The sequence below is a fragment of the Notothenia rossii genome, assembly GCF_949606895.1.
Source record: "Notothenia rossii genome assembly, chromosome: 5".
Classification (NCBI taxonomy): domain Eukaryota; kingdom Metazoa; phylum Chordata; class Actinopteri; order Perciformes; family Nototheniidae; genus Notothenia; species Notothenia rossii.
In genome coordinates, this window is record NC_136903.1 from 67769649 (window position 1) to 67786889 (window position 17241).

At 42.9% G+C, this 17241-nt stretch overlaps 1 protein-coding gene across 3 annotated transcripts in view; it reads right to left on the bottom strand.

The window, feature by feature from the left end:
* The window catches only part of smarcd1 (SWI/SNF related BAF chromatin remodeling complex subunit D1), a 40481-nt gene that overhangs the window by 16563 nt on the left and 6677 nt on the right, over positions 1 to 17241 (bottom strand). For 2 of the 3 annotated variants that reach the window (XM_079682978.1, XM_079682979.1), the window contains exons 2-3: positions 7880 to 7963; positions 6999 to 7174 (exon numbers count right to left, since the gene is read on the bottom strand). In XM_079682978.1, the coding sequence (XP_079539104.1) occupies positions 6999 to 7174; positions 7880 to 7963 (260 nt within the window). The remainder of the gene's footprint in view (positions 1 to 6998; positions 7175 to 7879; positions 7964 to 17241) is intronic. The other variant, XM_079682980.1, reaches the window with a different exon arrangement.

The following is a 17241-nucleotide window of genomic DNA, read 5'->3' on the forward strand; positions in this document are numbered from 1 at the left end:
CATCCACTTCCCTCTTAGTGTTACTCCCGCTAAGTTGTGGAGGTTCAGTTCCCACCTGCTGTCAGATGACAAGTTTAAGGACTTTGTTAACTCTCAGATTCGTTTATATATCGAAATTAATGACACTGCTGACGTAAGTTGTGGAACAGTGTGGGAGGCTCTCAAAGCCTATGTTCGTGGGCAGGTTATATCGTATGTTTCCAAACTAAGAAAGGATGAAAGGGTTCGGCTGTCGGCAATTTTGGAAGAACTTCTCCGAATTGATGAAACGTATTCCTTCTCCCCCTCACCAACCTTATATAAAGAACGCATATTATTACATTTGGAACATGACCTTTTAATGACGAGCGTAGTGGAGAGACAACTGAGGCAAACTAAGCAGCGCTTTTTTGAACAGGGGGACAAGGCTGGGAGGCTTCTGGCTCAACAGGCTCGGGCAGTTAACGCTTCCAGATTAATCCCCAAAGTAAAGTCGCCCGAAGGCAATTTAGTCTCTGACCCGATTGAAATAAACAAGTCTTTCTTTGAATTTTATAATAATTTGTACACTTCTGAATGCCCCACAATTGGCACAATAAACCCAAATCCTCTTGACTCCTTAACTTTCCCCCAAATTGACGTAGTTAACGCAGGCGGAATGGGGGACCCCATTTCCACTTTAGAGATAGAGGAAGCCATCAAATCTATGCAAAATGGGAAATCCCCTGGTCCGGACAGCTTCACAGTCGAATTCTACAAGGCATATTCGTCTCTTTTGGCCCCAATTCTAGCAAGGATGTATAATGATTCCCTTAAAGAAGGCAGATTACCTCAAACCCTGTCCATGGCATCCATCTCTCTACTATTGAAGAAGGATAAAGATCCTACTCTCTGTGGCAGCTACAGACCCATTTCTCTCCTAAATGTTGATTGTAAAATACTGGCTAAGATTTTGTCCCTCCGCCTCCAACTCGTGATACCTTCTATAGTTCCGCTTGACCAAACAGGCTTTATGATAGGGAGACACTCTTTCTTCAACACCAGGAGGCTACTTAATGTTATTTTCTCGCCCCCGTCCAATGTCCCCGAAGTCATAGTTTCACTAGATGCGGAAAAAGCTTTTAATAGGGTGGAGTGGAGCTACTTGTTCTTCATTTTAGAAAAATGTGGCTTTGACTCAAAATGTATTTCTTGGATTAAGCTTTTATATGCCTCACCTTCTGCATCAGTAAACACAAATGGCATTCAATCGTCTGCTTTCCCTCTCCAACGTGGGACACGCCAGGGCTGCCCGCTTTCTCCCCTATTGTTTAATTTAGCCATCGAGCCTCTAGCTATATGGCTCAGAGGCCATAATGGGTTTGAGGGCATCACTCGTCATGGTATAGTTCACAAACTTTCCCTTTACGCGGATGACCTTCTCCTATACGTCTCCACTCCTGTGTCCTCTCTCCCTCCTATATTGTCAATCCTTGAGCAGTTTGGTCGTTTATCAGTTTACAAATTAAATCTCCAAAAGAGCGAACTATTTTGTTGTAAACCAACTGGCGAAGACACTCCCCCCAACCGCTTTTCCCTTTAATATTGCATCAGATGGCTTCAGATACTTGGGGGTGTCCATCACCAGCTCCTTTAAAGATCTGTTTCCCAAAAATGTTCAACCACTCTTAGCTAAATGCAAATCGGATCTATCTAGGTGGTCTTCCCTTCCCTTATCCCTTGTTGGCCGTGTCAATCTTATTAAAATGGTAATTCTGCCGAAATTCTTATATCTCTTCCAGCATATCCCAATTTACATCAATAAATCTTTTTTCACCAGTCTTGACAGTCAACTAAATGCGTTCATTTGGGATGATAAACCCGCCCGTCTTAAAAAATCAATTCTTCAGCTCCCCAAGTCGGAGGGTGGCTTGGCACTCCCGAACTTCCGTCACTACTACTGGGCCTCTAATATTAACCGACTCCTTTACTGGATTGGCCCCAAGACTCCTAACTCCAGCCCACCATGGGTTCACATGGAGATCTCCTCCTCCTCTAGCTCCTTACACTCTGTGATTTGCTCCCAACTTCCCGTAATGACGCACAAAATCTCAGTCAACCCAATTGTTACCAGTACTATTAAGATTTGGCTTCAATTCAGAAGGCAACATGGCTTACACAGAGCCTCAATCCTAGCTCCAATACTAAATAATCACTCATTCTCCCCATCCTGCTCGGACCCCACCTTCCGTATGTGGGCTGGTAACGGGCTTGTCACAATCAGTAATCTTTACAAGGATGGGGTTTTCTCTGACTTTGCATCCTTGTCAGCCAAATATCACCTGCCAAATAGTCATCTTTTCCGCTTCTTCCAAATTAGACATTTTGCTCAAAAGCAATTTCCCCATTTTCCCAACCGCCCCCCTGAGTCAGGAATTGACCAGTTTCTCACCCTTGATTGTGACCAAAAAAGGCTGGTATCTACTATTTATGGAAAACTTGCCTCCTTTGACCTAGCCTCTACTACATCTGTAAAAGAGTCCTGGGAGGGTGAGTTGGGTGTAGACATATCCAGTGCATGACATTAAGGATTTTGGGAGATGGCCCTGTGGGCCATCTAAGCTAATTTACAGATGGCCCTGAGCCCAATAGAGATTGCCCTGAAAAATGTGCATGGACGAAATAACGCACGAAGGGTTTGGGGGGCCTCCTCCTAGAACATTTAGATTTTTGCAGGTCTTAGATGCTGTCTGGTGCATTCTCTAGACTGAATTATAAGATGAACCACCACAATATTACAATTTCAATTGTATTCTTCATTTCACTTGTTTGTGTTTGCTCGCTTGCATGCCCTGCATAGCTATAATAAATAGTTAAGTTGTTTGTCAAGACACTTTCCATCTGATGAAGGCAAATGCCTTCCCAGATGTAAAAAAGTAGAAAACATTACATGCAGCTATAACTGCCAAAACAAACATTATTTACGCTATTATGGCCCCTGTTAAAAATGTTTGTAATGTTATCTACTGTAAGTTGGTCGAAGGAATGCCTCCTCATCCAGAAGCTGACCCAGCAGACCCGAGGAGCCGAGTGCATCCACGAATTACACACAATGGCGACGTCAGAATTCCCGTTAGCAAGCAAATCTAAATCTCTTCGGTCAAAATGTCCGGTCAAAATAATTTACCTTTAGCGCAATACCGCTTTAGTTGCGCCACTTATGTGACAGACAAGAAGAGTATGTGACAGACAAAAGTAGTCCATTCTAATGTCTAACACTTAATGTGGAGAAAGAGATGTGCTGTGTGGGTTGATTGTGCGTTGATCTGTTGGTAATGCCTCGGGGTTCCGGTAGGCATGTAAACAAATGCATAATGCTGCGCTATACTTTGTAGCCTCACCCGGTTGCATAGCGACACTTATTGTTTAGGTCACGGTGTCTTTTAATAAGCAGGTAGTCATATCATTAGCTAGATCTGATCGAAATGGACATAAACGCGAGTGAAGTCTAATCTGACGGGACAGAGAGATCAGCTGCTGCTGACGAGTCGACACGCAGCTCTGCATGATCACATGCAGCGGTGAGCGGACAAAACACACACTTCAGGTTAGAATATCACACGTAGCTATTTTAATCACCTCTCAAACTACCTAAACTAGTTATAGATATGTTTAGTTTTACTGTCGGGTCATTCATTACTGGATCCGCGAGCTGCATGATACTGGTATAATAGATTGCCCGATCGGGCAACCAGCAGGTGAGGCTTCATGGCCCGAGTTAAATACTAGATGGCCCCGGGCCATCGGGCAGCCCTTAATGTCGAGCCCTGCATATCTGACAGTAAGTGGAGGGACATTCTTCATTTGGTGCAAACCTCATCTATCTGTGCTAGGCACGGTCTAATGCAGTGTAAGGTGCTCCACAGGGCTCACTTTACCAATGCTAAACTAGCCAAAATATTTCCTCTTAGAAGCGATGCCTGTAACAGATGCAAGCAATCTCCTGCCAATCACACGCATATGTTTTGGTCATGCCCCAGCCTGAATGCATTCTGGTCTATCCATCCATCCATCCATCTTCTCCCGCTTATCCGTGGTCGGGTCGCGGAGGTAGCAGTTCCAGCAGAGAGCCCCAAACTTTCTTTTCCCTGGCCACATCAACCAGCTCTGACTGGGGGATCCCAAGTCGCTCCCAGGCCAGAGAAGAGATATAATCCCTCCATCTGGTTCTAGGTCTACCCCTTGGTCTCTTCCCAGCTGGACGTGCCTGGAACACCTCCCTAGGGAGGCGCCCAGGTGGCATCCTAACTAGGTGCCCGAACCACCTCAACTGGCTCCTTTCGACGCGAAGGAGGAGCGGTTCAACTCTGAGTCCCTCCCGGATGACCGAACTTCTCACCTTATCCCTAAGGGAGACACCAGCCACCCTGCGGAGAAAACCCATCTCGGCCGCTTGTACCCGCGATCTCGTTCTTTCGGTCATGACCCATCCTTCATGACCATAGGTGAGGGTAGGAACGAAAATGGCCCGGTAGACAGAGAGCTTTGCCTTTTGGCTCAGCTCCCTTTTCGTCACAACGGTGCGGTAAAGAGACTGCAGTACCGCTCCCGCTGCTCCGATTCTCCGACCCATCTCACGCTCCATTGTTCCCTCACTCGAGAACAAGACCCCGAGATACTTGAACTCCTTCACTTGGGGTAAGGACTCATTCCCTACTTGGAGTGGACAGTCCATCGGTTTCCTGCTGAGAACCATGGCCTCAGATTTGGAGGTGCTGATCCTCATCCCAGCCGCTTCACACTCGGTTGCGAACCGATCCAGTGAGTGCTGAAGGTCGCAGACCGATGAAGCCATCAGAACCACATCATCTGCAAAAAGCAGTGGTGCAATCCTTAGTCCACCGAACTGCAGACCCCCTCCCCCACGACTACGCCTCGAAATCCGATCCATGTATATTACAAACAGGATTGGTGACAAAGCGCAGCCCTGGCGGAGGCCAACCCTCGCCTGAAATGGGTCCGACTTACTGCCGAGGACCCGGACACAGCTCTCGCTTTGGGAGTACAGAGATTGGATGGCCCTGAGTAGAGACCCCCTCACCCCATACTCCCGCAGCACCTCCCACAGTGACTCCCTTGGAACCCGGTCATATGCCTTCTCCAAGTCTACAAAACACATGTAGACTGGATAAGCATACTCCCAGGCACCCTCCAGGATCCTTGCGAGAGTAAAAAGCTGATCCGTCGTTCCACGACCAGGACGGAATCCGCATTGTTCCTCCTCAATCTGAGGTTCGACAATCGCATTCTGGTCTAGTATTTTGAAAACTCTTGAACAGGCCCTTAACACACCCATACCCCTTAACCCTCTAACTGCCTTGTTCGGCATCCCCCCAACACAGAACATGCCCACCACGACCCAGCGGGTCATCGCCTTCACAACCCTGCTGGCCAGGCGTTCCATTCTTCTGAAGTGGAAGCACGTTTCCCCGCCCAAACATGACAGGTGGATACAGGAACTATTACAGTGTATTAATCTCGAAAAGATACGATTTTCACTTCAAGGATCCCTGACACTCTTTCATAAGACCTGGACTCCCTTACTACTGCTAATCAATGACCTGACAATCAACCCTGATGCTGATGAGTTGTGAATGAACCCGGTGGGGGGGGGGGGGGGAAGAGACCTTCACTTCCCCCTTTCCTTATCTCCCTAATATATTGACCATTGCTTTGTTTGTCTTCTCTGTTTCCTCATGTAACTTGCAATACCATTATTTCCCTGGTATTTATTTTTACTGACTAATAACATGAAGAAGCATCTGTATTTTTATGTAATTTTCAGTTATTGGTCTTTGTATTTCATGTCATTTTTACCCCCTTTTATTTTTTTTATTATTATTTTTTTTATGTTGGTGTTTTGTAACTTTTTGATTGATGTCTCTTTTATAATGTGATCATAGCCCATAGGGGTGAGGGTGAGCGAGGGTGGGGGGGTGGGGTAACTATTTAGTCTTCCTACAGACCATCTTCTCTACGTGTGTACCTAATGTATTGCAACTGTGATGTCTGTCAAAAAGCCAATAAAAAGATTTTTTAAAAAAAACACAGGTCGATTAAGAATGCAGCTTTGCAGAGAGTATCAGGTCAGGTTGTGGTGTTTTTACCTGTGTTATGGCCACATTGCTTCCCTTCTGATAAAACAATGCATTCGCTTTTTCCCTCCGCCTCATGGTAGTGAACATGGGCTCAAATATCACATCGTTTCTTTCTCCCAAGCAGTGGTGGCTTTAGACTTGTTCGTTGTCAGTCATTTTGACTGAGGATTGTAACATTTCCGTCATAATCCATTATTACCCGTCGAGTGCACAATTTATCACTCACTCGCGCTGACGAGGGGGGGGGGGGTATTTGGTTAACGCGACCACTGCTCCCAAGCCCTGTTGTTGCCATTTTTTTTTTTTTTTAAATAAGGTTCGTTAGACCCAAGTCTTGCTGACAATTCAGTGTGCCGCTGCCCGGTGTAATTCAAATGTACCGCCGCGCGCAGCACAGACACGCCGCGCGCAGCACAGACACACCGCTGCTGCCCAGCCGCAGCACCGGAAATGGAACTGCTGGGAGAGAAACTGACTATCAGAGATGTAACGTTATTTTTGATAATATTTCGTCTCCTCATTTTTTGTCAACGAAAGTAAAGAGAGATTTTGGCATAGTTTTTATTTAGTAAACTACATTTTCGTCTCGTCACTTTTCGTCAACGATATTGCATGATGATTTCGTTACAGTTATTGTTTACTGCCGTTGGTGCCGTTTCGTCATCGCCTCGTTCTCGTCATGGAAAAAAAGGTCGTTGACGAACATATTTCGTCATAGTTTTAGTCAACGAAATTAACACTAATCACAATAAAAACAACATTTCCTCCACAAGCTGAAATCCCAATGCCTCTACTACAGATGACTGTCAATACAACACTGCCCATAATTAAAGGCTAGCTCTGAATACTGATCTTCAGATGAGGGGGGGGGGGGGGACTTACTGCTGGTTGCGGTTCTGCTGCTGAACCTGCTGGATCTGTTGGGGCGCGGGCCTCTTGCGGGAGGGGTCCATCACGCCGGGCATCACGGGGCGAGACACGGGGCTGTTGCCGTATCCTGGGGGGCCCATGGCCGGCCCCTGTGGGGTCATGCGATTAGATGGGGGCATGCCCGGCCTCTGCATAGAAAATACAGGAACAATTATTGTCTTTTGCTCAAAAAAACTTCTGAAAAAGGTCTGGTGTTAAGAGATAATTCAATACCTGCATTAATTCACACAAACAGAAAGATTGACAATAAATCTGCAGTGCATGACATTAAGGATTTTAGGAGATGGCCCTGTGGGCCATCTAAGCTAATTTACAGATGGCCCTGAGCCCAGTAGAGATTGCCCTGAAAAATGCGCGCGGACGAAATGACGCACGAAGGGTTTGGGGGGCCTCCCCCTAGAACATTTAGATTTTTGCAGGTCTTAGATGCTGTCTGGTGCATTCTATAGACTGAATTATAAGATGAACCACCACAATATTACAATTTCAATTGTATTATTCATTTTACTTGTTTGTGTTTGCTCGCTTGCATGCCCTGCATAGCAATAATAAATACTTAACAGTGTTTCCCCTAGGTTTACTGCCTTGGCAGGGTGCTGAAAAAATTGTTTTGGGGCACCCACATTTCTTTAATCCTCTGGAGCAGAGAGAGGAGCTGTGGATTATTGTTATCGTACAGTAACAAAGTATTTGTACATTAAAAAGTAATAAAGTACAGTGTTACACTGTATTGTATTACTTTTATTCAAACTGTATTCCCTTCTTATCATGTAGCCTACACTTCTTCCTTTCATTGATACATTTAAATCACCTGACTACAGCATATAACATACCTGCTGCAACCCTGTGCTGCTGCTGCTGCTGCTTCTCTCTGCCTCATCCTCTATTGCTGGAGGCAGCTCCACCTCATCTGATCTCTGATATGAAAGCAATCGTGTTATGATCATATTGAGCTATTGGTGTGAGTCTAACATTAAACAAGCAGTCTGCTTGTCATATATTGCTGACGATACAAGTGGCAATTTGTTGAGTCACTGCCGCTAAATGCCGGTAGCATCAAGCTAGCAAATCCTGCATTAGCCTCACATCAACAGGTGTAGACAGAACATCCAATTATCCTGAGCTAATTTACTGAATAAGCGAACTCACATCTTCTGTCTTTTTTTTCACCCAACTCATTAGACTATTCTTCTGCTGGCGTTTCATTGTTGTTTTCTGTCAAATTTAATACTGTAGTTCAAAGCCGCGGTACCTGCTCACCATCTGTGAGCTATTTTTAGAATGCGCACGCTACGTTCGTTGTCGCGTTCGCGCGCGTCCACCTGGGCAGAAACAGAGCGGAGGGAGAATGTGAATACGCAAAGCAGTGGACACTGAAACATGCACATACATAAATAACATAGGCGTTTAGTTTATTTAATAAAAGAGCACATGTTCAATGTGAAAAGTGACCCTAGATAGATTACTTCAGTTGCAATTTGGTGCTATATATATATATTTTTTAAATAAAAAATAAAAAAACACCTTGAATTTCAGGTGGGGCGCGAGGCTCCGTTGGCAGGGCGCAGCGCCCCGCCAAGACAATGGTAGGGGAAACACTGCTTAAGTTGTTGGTCAAGATACTTTCCATCTGATGAAGACAAATGCCTTCCCAGATGTAAAAAAGTAGAAAACATTACGTTCAGTTATAACTGCCAAAACAAACATTATTTACGCTATTATGGCCCCTGTTAAAAATGTTTGTAATGTTATCTACTGTAAGTTGGTCCAAGGAATGCCTCCTCATCCAGAAGCTGACCGAGCAGACCCGAGCAGCCGAGTGCATCCGCGAAGCACACACAATGGCGACGTCAGAGTTCCCGTTCGCAAGCAAATCTAAATCTCTTCGGTCAAAATGTCCGGTCAAAATAATTTCCCTTTAGCGCAATACCGCTTCAGTTGCGCCACTTATGTGACAGACAAGAAGAGTATGTGACAGACAAGAGTAGTCAATTCTAATGTGTAACACTTAATGTGGAGAAAGAGATGTGCTGTATGGGTTGATTGTGCGTTGATCTGTTGGTAATGCCTCGGGGTTCCGGTGGGCATGTAAACAAATGCATAATGCTGCGCTATACTTTGTGGCCTCACCCAGTTGCATAGCGACACTTATTGTTTAGGTCACGGTGTCTTTTAATAAGCAGGTAGTCATATCATTAGCTAGAACTAGCTGGATCTGATCGATATGGACATAAACGCGAGTGAAGTCTAATCTGACGGGAGAGAGAGATCAGCTGCTGCTGACGAGTCGACATGCAGCTCTGCATGATCACATGCAGCGGTGAGCGGAACAAAACACACACTTCAGGTTAGAATATCACACGTAGCTATTTTAATTACCTCTCAAACTACCGTAACTAGTTATAGATATGTCTAGTTTTACTGTCGGGTCACTCATTACTGGATCCGCGAGCTGCATGATACTGGTATAATAGATTGCCCGATCGGGCAACCAGCAGGTGAGGCTTCATGGCCCGAGCTAAATACTAGATGGCACCGGGCCATCGGGCAGTCCTTAATGCCGAGCCCTGAGCTGACTTTCTTGAATTTTTTGCCGATGTCAAATCATCTTATTTCTTTCCAAGGTTTATTCAGGCTACAGGAACCCGATCTATACACCAACATACCCTAGATCAGTGGTTCTCAAACTTTTTCTGTCATTCCCCACTTTGAACAGGTGGGCCTTTTCAAGCCCCACTTGTTCCTCATTGCTCCAATAAAATGGTAGGCCAAGCTTAAAATTGTCAAATGTATCGTTCTATAACAGGGGTCTCCAACCTTTTTTAGGATGAGAGCTACTTTCAAAAAATAAAACAAGTCGTGAGCTACATTTACTCCTCTTTTTAGTTTTTTTACACTGTATATATTTAGCACATTTGAACATTATTATATGCTGCCTTTAACCTTTGTGTGCTGTTTGGGTCTGTGAGACCCGTTTTAAGTTTACTAAAATAAAATGTATGCAATTTAATTATTTTAACCTGCTTTATTTGGGGGTGGACGTCACATCCTCAAGGGGGGTCCGGGGGCATCCACCCCCAGGAAAAAAAAATGTAAATGTTGAAGTTAAATGCATCAAACTGGTGCACTTTGAGCTAGGGTTTCTCAATGAATCGTATTTTAATCGCAATTACGATTTTGGCTTGCAACGGTTATGAAAACAACATAATCAAAATAAAACGGGGGGACCCAAGTTCCCATCAGCAAAAACACGTGGGTTTGCTATCCTGGCTCCAAAATGGTGGAATGAGCTCCCCATTGAAATCACGACAGCAGAAAGCTTACACATCTTCCGGTGCAGACTGAAAACTCATCTCTTTCGACTCCACTTCGAGCGATAGAATCACTAACAAAGCACTTACAGGACTGTCTCAGAAAATTAGAATATTGTGATAAAGTTCTTTATTTTCTGTAATGCAATTAAAAAAAACAAAAATGTCATACATTCTGGATTCATTACAAATCAACTGAAATATTGCAAGCCTTTTATTATTTTAATATTGCTGATTATGGCATACAGCTTAAGAAAACTCAAATATCCTATCTCTAAATATTAGAATATCATGAAAAAGTATACTAGTAGGGTGTTCAACGAATCACTTGAATCGTCTAATTAACTCGAAACACCTGCAAGGGTTTCCTGAGCCTTGAAAAACACTCAGCTTGGTTCAGTAAACTAAATCACAAGTATGGGGAAGACTGCTGATCTGACTGCTGTCCAGAGGACCGTCATTGACACCCTCCATCAGGAGGGTAAGACACAAAAAGAAATTTCTCAAAGAGCAAGCTGTTCACAGAGTGCAGTTTCAAAGCACATCCACAAAAAGTCTGTTGGAAGGGGGAAATGTGGCAGGAAACGCTGCACAACCAAGAGAGATGACCGCAGCCTTAACAGCATTGTGAAGAAGAGTCGCTTCCAGAATTTGGGGGAGCTTCAAAGACAGTGGACTGAAGCTGGAGTCCAGGTATCAAAAGTCACTGTTCACAGACGTGTCCGGGAAATGGGCTACAATAGCCGTATTCCCATGGTCAAGCCACTTCTGAACTCAAGACAACGGAAGAGGCGTCTGACTTGGGCTAAGGAAAAGAAGCACTGGACAGTTGCACAGTGGTCCAAAGTCCTCTTTTCAGATGAAAGCAAGTTTTGTATTTCATTTGGAAGTCAAGGCGCCAGAGTCTGGAGAAAGGCTGGAGAGGAGCAAAATCCAAGTTGCTTGAAATCCAGTGTGAAGTTCCCACAGTCAGCGATGGTTTGGGGAGCCATGTCAGCTGCTGGTGTTGGTCCACTGTGTTTCATCAAGCCCAGAGTAAATGCAGCTGTGTACCAAGAGATTTTAGAGCACTACATGCTTCCGTCTGCTGAAAAGCTCTATGGAGATGAGGAATTCATTTTCCAGCATGATCTGGCACCTGCCCACAGTGCCAAAACCACCAGTAACTGGTGTACTGACCATGGCATTACTGTCCTCGATTGGCCTGCAAATTCCCCTGACCTGAACCCCATAGAGAATATGTGGGGTATTGTGAAGAAGAAGCTGAAAGACACCAGACCCAACAATGCTAATGAGCTAAAGGCCGCTATTGAAGCATCCTGGGCATCCATAACACCTCAGCAATGCCACAGGCTGATTGCCTCCATGCCACGCCGCATTGATGCAGTAATCCGTGCAAAAGGATTCCCAACCAAGTACTGAGTGCATTAATGGACATTTTCAAATGTTTGATTGTGTTTTGCTGTTATAAATCTTTTTTTTTTACTTGGTCTGAGGAACTATTCTAATTTTTTGAGATAGGATTTTTGAGTTTTCTTAAGCTGTATGCCAGAATCAGCAATATTAAAATAATAAAAGGCTTGCAATATTTCAGTTGATTTGTAATGAATCCAGAATGTATGACATTTTTTTTTTTTTTTTTTAATTGCATTACAGAAAATAAAGAACTTTATCACAATATTCTAATTTTCTGAGACAGTCCTGTATATACTAATAAAGGACTGGCTAATCTAAAGCCAGTTGAGTAGCACTTGAAATGTTTTGGCTCTATGAAACCTGATGTATTTATATGATTCTGTTTTCTTCAAGTTTGTATCTTCCTGGTCGAATGTACTTATTGTAAGTCGCTTTGGATAAAAGCGTCAGCTAAATGCAATGTAATGTTAATAATGTAAAAAACGATTTTTTTTTTTTTTTAAAATAGGTTTTTCAGTTGAATTATACTTAAAGTTCAGGGTAATCAACCGTTAAAAACATACTTTTTCTTCAATAAATTGATGTTTTCAAAGTAAATGGTTAATCGTTTCTAATAATCGTGATATCAATTAGGCTTGGGCGGTATTACGGTATTTCGAAATACCGTCGGTATGATTTTCAATACCATGACGTCACAGACTGTGCGCCAAATCACAGATGCGTTTCATTCTATTACACTGACACGGAGTTTTGACAGGGACGACATTGGTTGTAATGCACAGCACGCGCCAGCAGAGGGCAGTCCGTCTTTCCCGCTCTCAGAGCTCACCACAGAGCTGAGCTGAGCAAGATGGCGGCAGCATTTGCCGGCCCCGAACTCGGACAACTAGTAAAAAAGAAAAAGGCCTCTGCGCCTGTTTGGGACTATTTTGGGTTTACTCGTCGCCAGTGACTTCATCCAGCACAACGAGAGACAGAGGCACTTCTTTGGGAATGTTTAAGACGGGGTGAGTGAGTGTTGACATTTTTTAATCCTATGCAACTGGTTGATGGTTTTGTAGTGGAGGTCGGACGGTTTTAAAAACGAAAGCATTAACGTGCTAAACATTCACGCGAGTAATCCAATGAATCGAATGGAAATAAGGTTTTTAACACATGCACGGAATAATATTGCCAAACTAGTTAGTGAATATAGCAAACTTTATTCAATAAGTCAAGTATTTACTCCCGGAAAATGTTTATGTATGATGATATATTGTTAACTTAGCTCACAATGGAAACAACGTCGGACATCTACAAACGCGTCCTGTATCCGATCTCAAAATGTGCCATTTGCACAATGTGTCATGTATGCAGCCCTTGTTTTGCACTTGCGCGCATGTCGCGGCACTTTGCGAGCGTCTACCGGCTCGGGCGGCCTTTTACACCGAACATATAATATACCGTTCAAAACATTTATTTGCCGCCGAACGCCACCTCGCTCAAGTCGATCCACGTCATACACCGTATACCACGGTATGATGTCAGCAAGGTATGACGGTATGAAAAAAATGATACCGCCCAAGCCTAATATCAATTATTGACCCAAATAATCGAGATTAAGATTTGTCATAATCGAGCAGCCCTACTTTGAGAACAACATGAATTTATGGATACAGCTCTCAACACTCAGATGAAAGGGAGCTGTCTACTTTTCAATAATCCAAACATCTTTAGAATATGATCACAACAAATAATTTAAACTTGTTTATTCTTATCTTACCTAGTTAGCATTCTTTCTTTTTATTTATGCATATTTTACTAATCCCTCCCCTTTTAAACGTTTTACTGTCCCATAGTACACATTGGAATGATTTCTTACTTTATTTTTTACAACTTTATTAAAAAAGTCTCTCTCTCTCCACATTGCTGTTGTGTGTTTCTGTGAGAGCGTTTCACATGTGTGTATGAGAGATTTTTACCAGTGGCGAGCCTGTCTTTGAGGGCCTAAGATATTCTACAAAATAATATTTAAAAACATTAAAACAAATTATATTTTTCTTAAATATGTTTTTAGTAATATTTGTCATTAGTTTTACCAAAAATAACTTGATTAAATTGTATTTAAAATAACATTTCCAAAGAAATAAATCCTTTGAATAAATCCTTTGAGCCTATTCAGTTTGTTTGAATGTGAAGGGTTAAATGAAAGAAGCTTGTCTCTGCGAGGTGAAGACAGGAGCTGATTGGACGTCCAGCTATGAATTCACAGAGGGCCAGCTATAGTAACTGAACGAGAGAGTAATGTCAAATGACAGTACAATTGACCAATCATATCTTCCCTCTAAATGGGTGGGCTTTATTATCGCGGACTTTATGACAAGTTACGCCCGCTGTGAAACGTTTCTTGTTTCCATAGCAAAAACAACTGTCAACAGCGTAAACTCGCCTTCAAAATAAAAGCATGCCAAATTACACTTAAGACATACAACTGCAACGAAAGTAACAAACACAATGCAATATCCTTTTCAATTTCAAAGAACACAAATTGGGTTATTTTCAGGTGTTGTTTTGTGTGGTAGAGGGTCGCTTTCATTGATGCGTTTTGCACCCCGGGCGGGCCATTGTTTTGATATTCCACCAGTGTGAAAAAAAATTATAACTTTTTTATTTTTTTATTTTGTCTTTCGCTACCCACCTATCACACATCTGCGCCCCATGATTGAACATTATTTACAAATGATTACGATTGCCCTATGAATGACGATATCCAGATACATTTTGGAAATGGGAAACAATGCTATTACATTACTCAAAAATGGTTACAATATTGTATTGTGACCTAATTATTGCAACAGATTCTTTGTGTTGCCTCTGATGATTCTCAGCCCCATTTGCTATGATATATTAAAATGTGGAAAGGGCAGTCCACTAATTAGGAGCACATCATTTGTGGTTTTAATAATTAATGTACATTTTCAAGTACAAGAAAACAACATAGCATACTCATAATCAGCAGCTCTGCACCATAAAAAAACAATATTTTTTCCTAGTTATGAAATCCCCTTACTTTGGTCCTACAAAAAGAGGGAACAACAATTAGCATGCCAGCTCCTTCTCGCAGAACAAACTCTTCCAAACTCACCAAGCCAAGCGCTAAGAACTCAAAAAGGCGACTTCTTGTATTAGACTGCATGATTGCAGCGTTCCCTCCAGCAGTCAGTTCAACAAATGAGTGAGATGAAGGCAAAACGCACTCAGTATATGGTGGAGGTGGCCGAGTGACGGACATTGACTTAACAATACAAGCTAGGTGAATGCGCTCTGCCTTTTTCACACTGTGCGTGCAGTGTGGGCAGATAGGGGTTGCATGCCGATCATTTAGTGCTTTTTACACTATACATCGGTGCAGCCTTGGTTTACCTGAGAACAAATTGAGTTCTGCAGCATTCAGAGTATGAAAACTATTTGACTAGGTTGTGAAAGGCGGCTTCTGTGAGTGAAAGCCGTCAAGGACGCAGAGAAAAATAGATGTAATCTCCTTTCACTGAAAACATTTTTCAAGTTCCCTGTAGCTAAGCAGCAAACTCTTTAACTGCTGTGGACAAATGAATAATGTCTCATCGTTCAAGTCGAGATTTGAAATACAAAGGTGTGTTTTAAAGAAATATCATAAGGCAGGGGTTTTCAAAGTGTGGGAAGGTGAGCCTCCCCTCAGAGAACATAAGAACAGCCGCGCCCCCATCTCCCAATTATTATTATTGTTGCTATAATGCAGGGGCATTCAATTGCATTTGAAAGAGGTCCAGTAAGAGAAAATGTCATTAAAGGCTCTGTTTTCGCTGTCTACCTTTCTCTTTTTTGAGCACGCTATTTGAAATGACTCCGAATGTTTCTCTCTTCTTCTCTCGTCTGTGTTTGCATCTATCGTGCTGACTTACTGACTGCACCGATTTGATGGGCTGAGTAGCGTCACCCCCTTAAAACATTAAACAACAACTTTTAAAAACCTTTTTACCTTTATGTTTTAAACTTTTTTGTGGATAAATCCTTATATGCTCCCGGCAACACACTGAACGTCAACTTTGCCTCCTTATTACACTCACCCCTACTTTAGTGGGAACGATGAGTCTGCGTCTTTGATGCGCACAGGCGGATGATGCAATGTAAACAGGAATAAACGCAGAGCATCCTCTGGCTGCAGCCTTGACCGGTATCAAAGTAAGTATTATTCAGGGTATATGCAGGAATCCTGAAGTCAAATGTACCGTAATTTTCGGACCATAAGGCGCACCTGAATATAAGCCGCAGCAGCTAAATTGAATGATGTGTACATATATAAGCCGCACTGGACTATAAGCCGCAGGTGTTTTAATGTTTAATTACCATATGTAAGAGTTCGTGCACAGAGGGGATTGTCGGGAAAGAGATGGCTGTTTGAGGAAGCTCCCATTTATTAACATTTCAACAAACAAGTTGCATATTTGCATAACGTATTCAAGTGTTACCATTTAGTGCAATAGTAGCTACAGAACATGTGCTTTGTAAACTGTACTGTATCACATAGCGTTTCAGACACACAAACTTTTCAACTTTCAAACTTAAACGGTGCGCTCCTAGCGCACGTACCAGCAGTGATCTACAGCAGTGGTTTTCAACCAGTGGTACGGGGACAAACTGTCTTGCTCTCGTTCTGTCTCTCGTACCACTCTCGGTTCCACTTTTACTTTTGCGCGCTACCTGTCTCACTCTTTTCCGGCCTTCAGCTTTTCCTGCTGGAGCCTGCCGCTTAAAGGTGGGGGGCGCGGACCGGCCATAGAGCCCATAGAGTTAAAGGTGGTGGACTGTAACCTGTAAAATCCATAGATTTAGGAGGTCCCCTAGTGGCCGTTAGCTGTAAGAATCCATAGATTAGCCGCACCGTTATATAAGCCGCAGCGTCGAAAAATGGGAAAAAAGGTGCGGCTTATAGTCCGAAAATTACGTTAATACCTTTTAAGACCCTTTCCATACATTTTAAGACCTCATCGCCACTTTGAGTTTTAACCGGTTACATTGGCGACACACTTTACCTCACATTTACTATATCCAGTATTGATTGTCCTTCCTCCTTATCTTCCAACTATTTAGACGCAACATTGCATTTCCCCATAACGATGTTGTTTAACAACCGGCATAAACGGACCTTCGCGAGCTATCAAGCAGTGAGCGTGCGATGTCCTGTTCAGATGACGTCAAATCCAACGGGATGCGATAAATAAACTAAACAGAATCACACTACACACCTACGCAATGATTAAATTCAGGCAAACTTTAGAATACAACCTCTTTGGACAATGTATATACTTATTGAAAACAAGCTACAAAATGTAATGCCTTGGAAAATGTCGTTTAATACTTTTTAATAGCCTTAATTTTCGCTAAATTGATTTATCAACTTTTAATACTTTTTAAGACCCTGCGGACACCCTATTATTAAAATTGAAGTC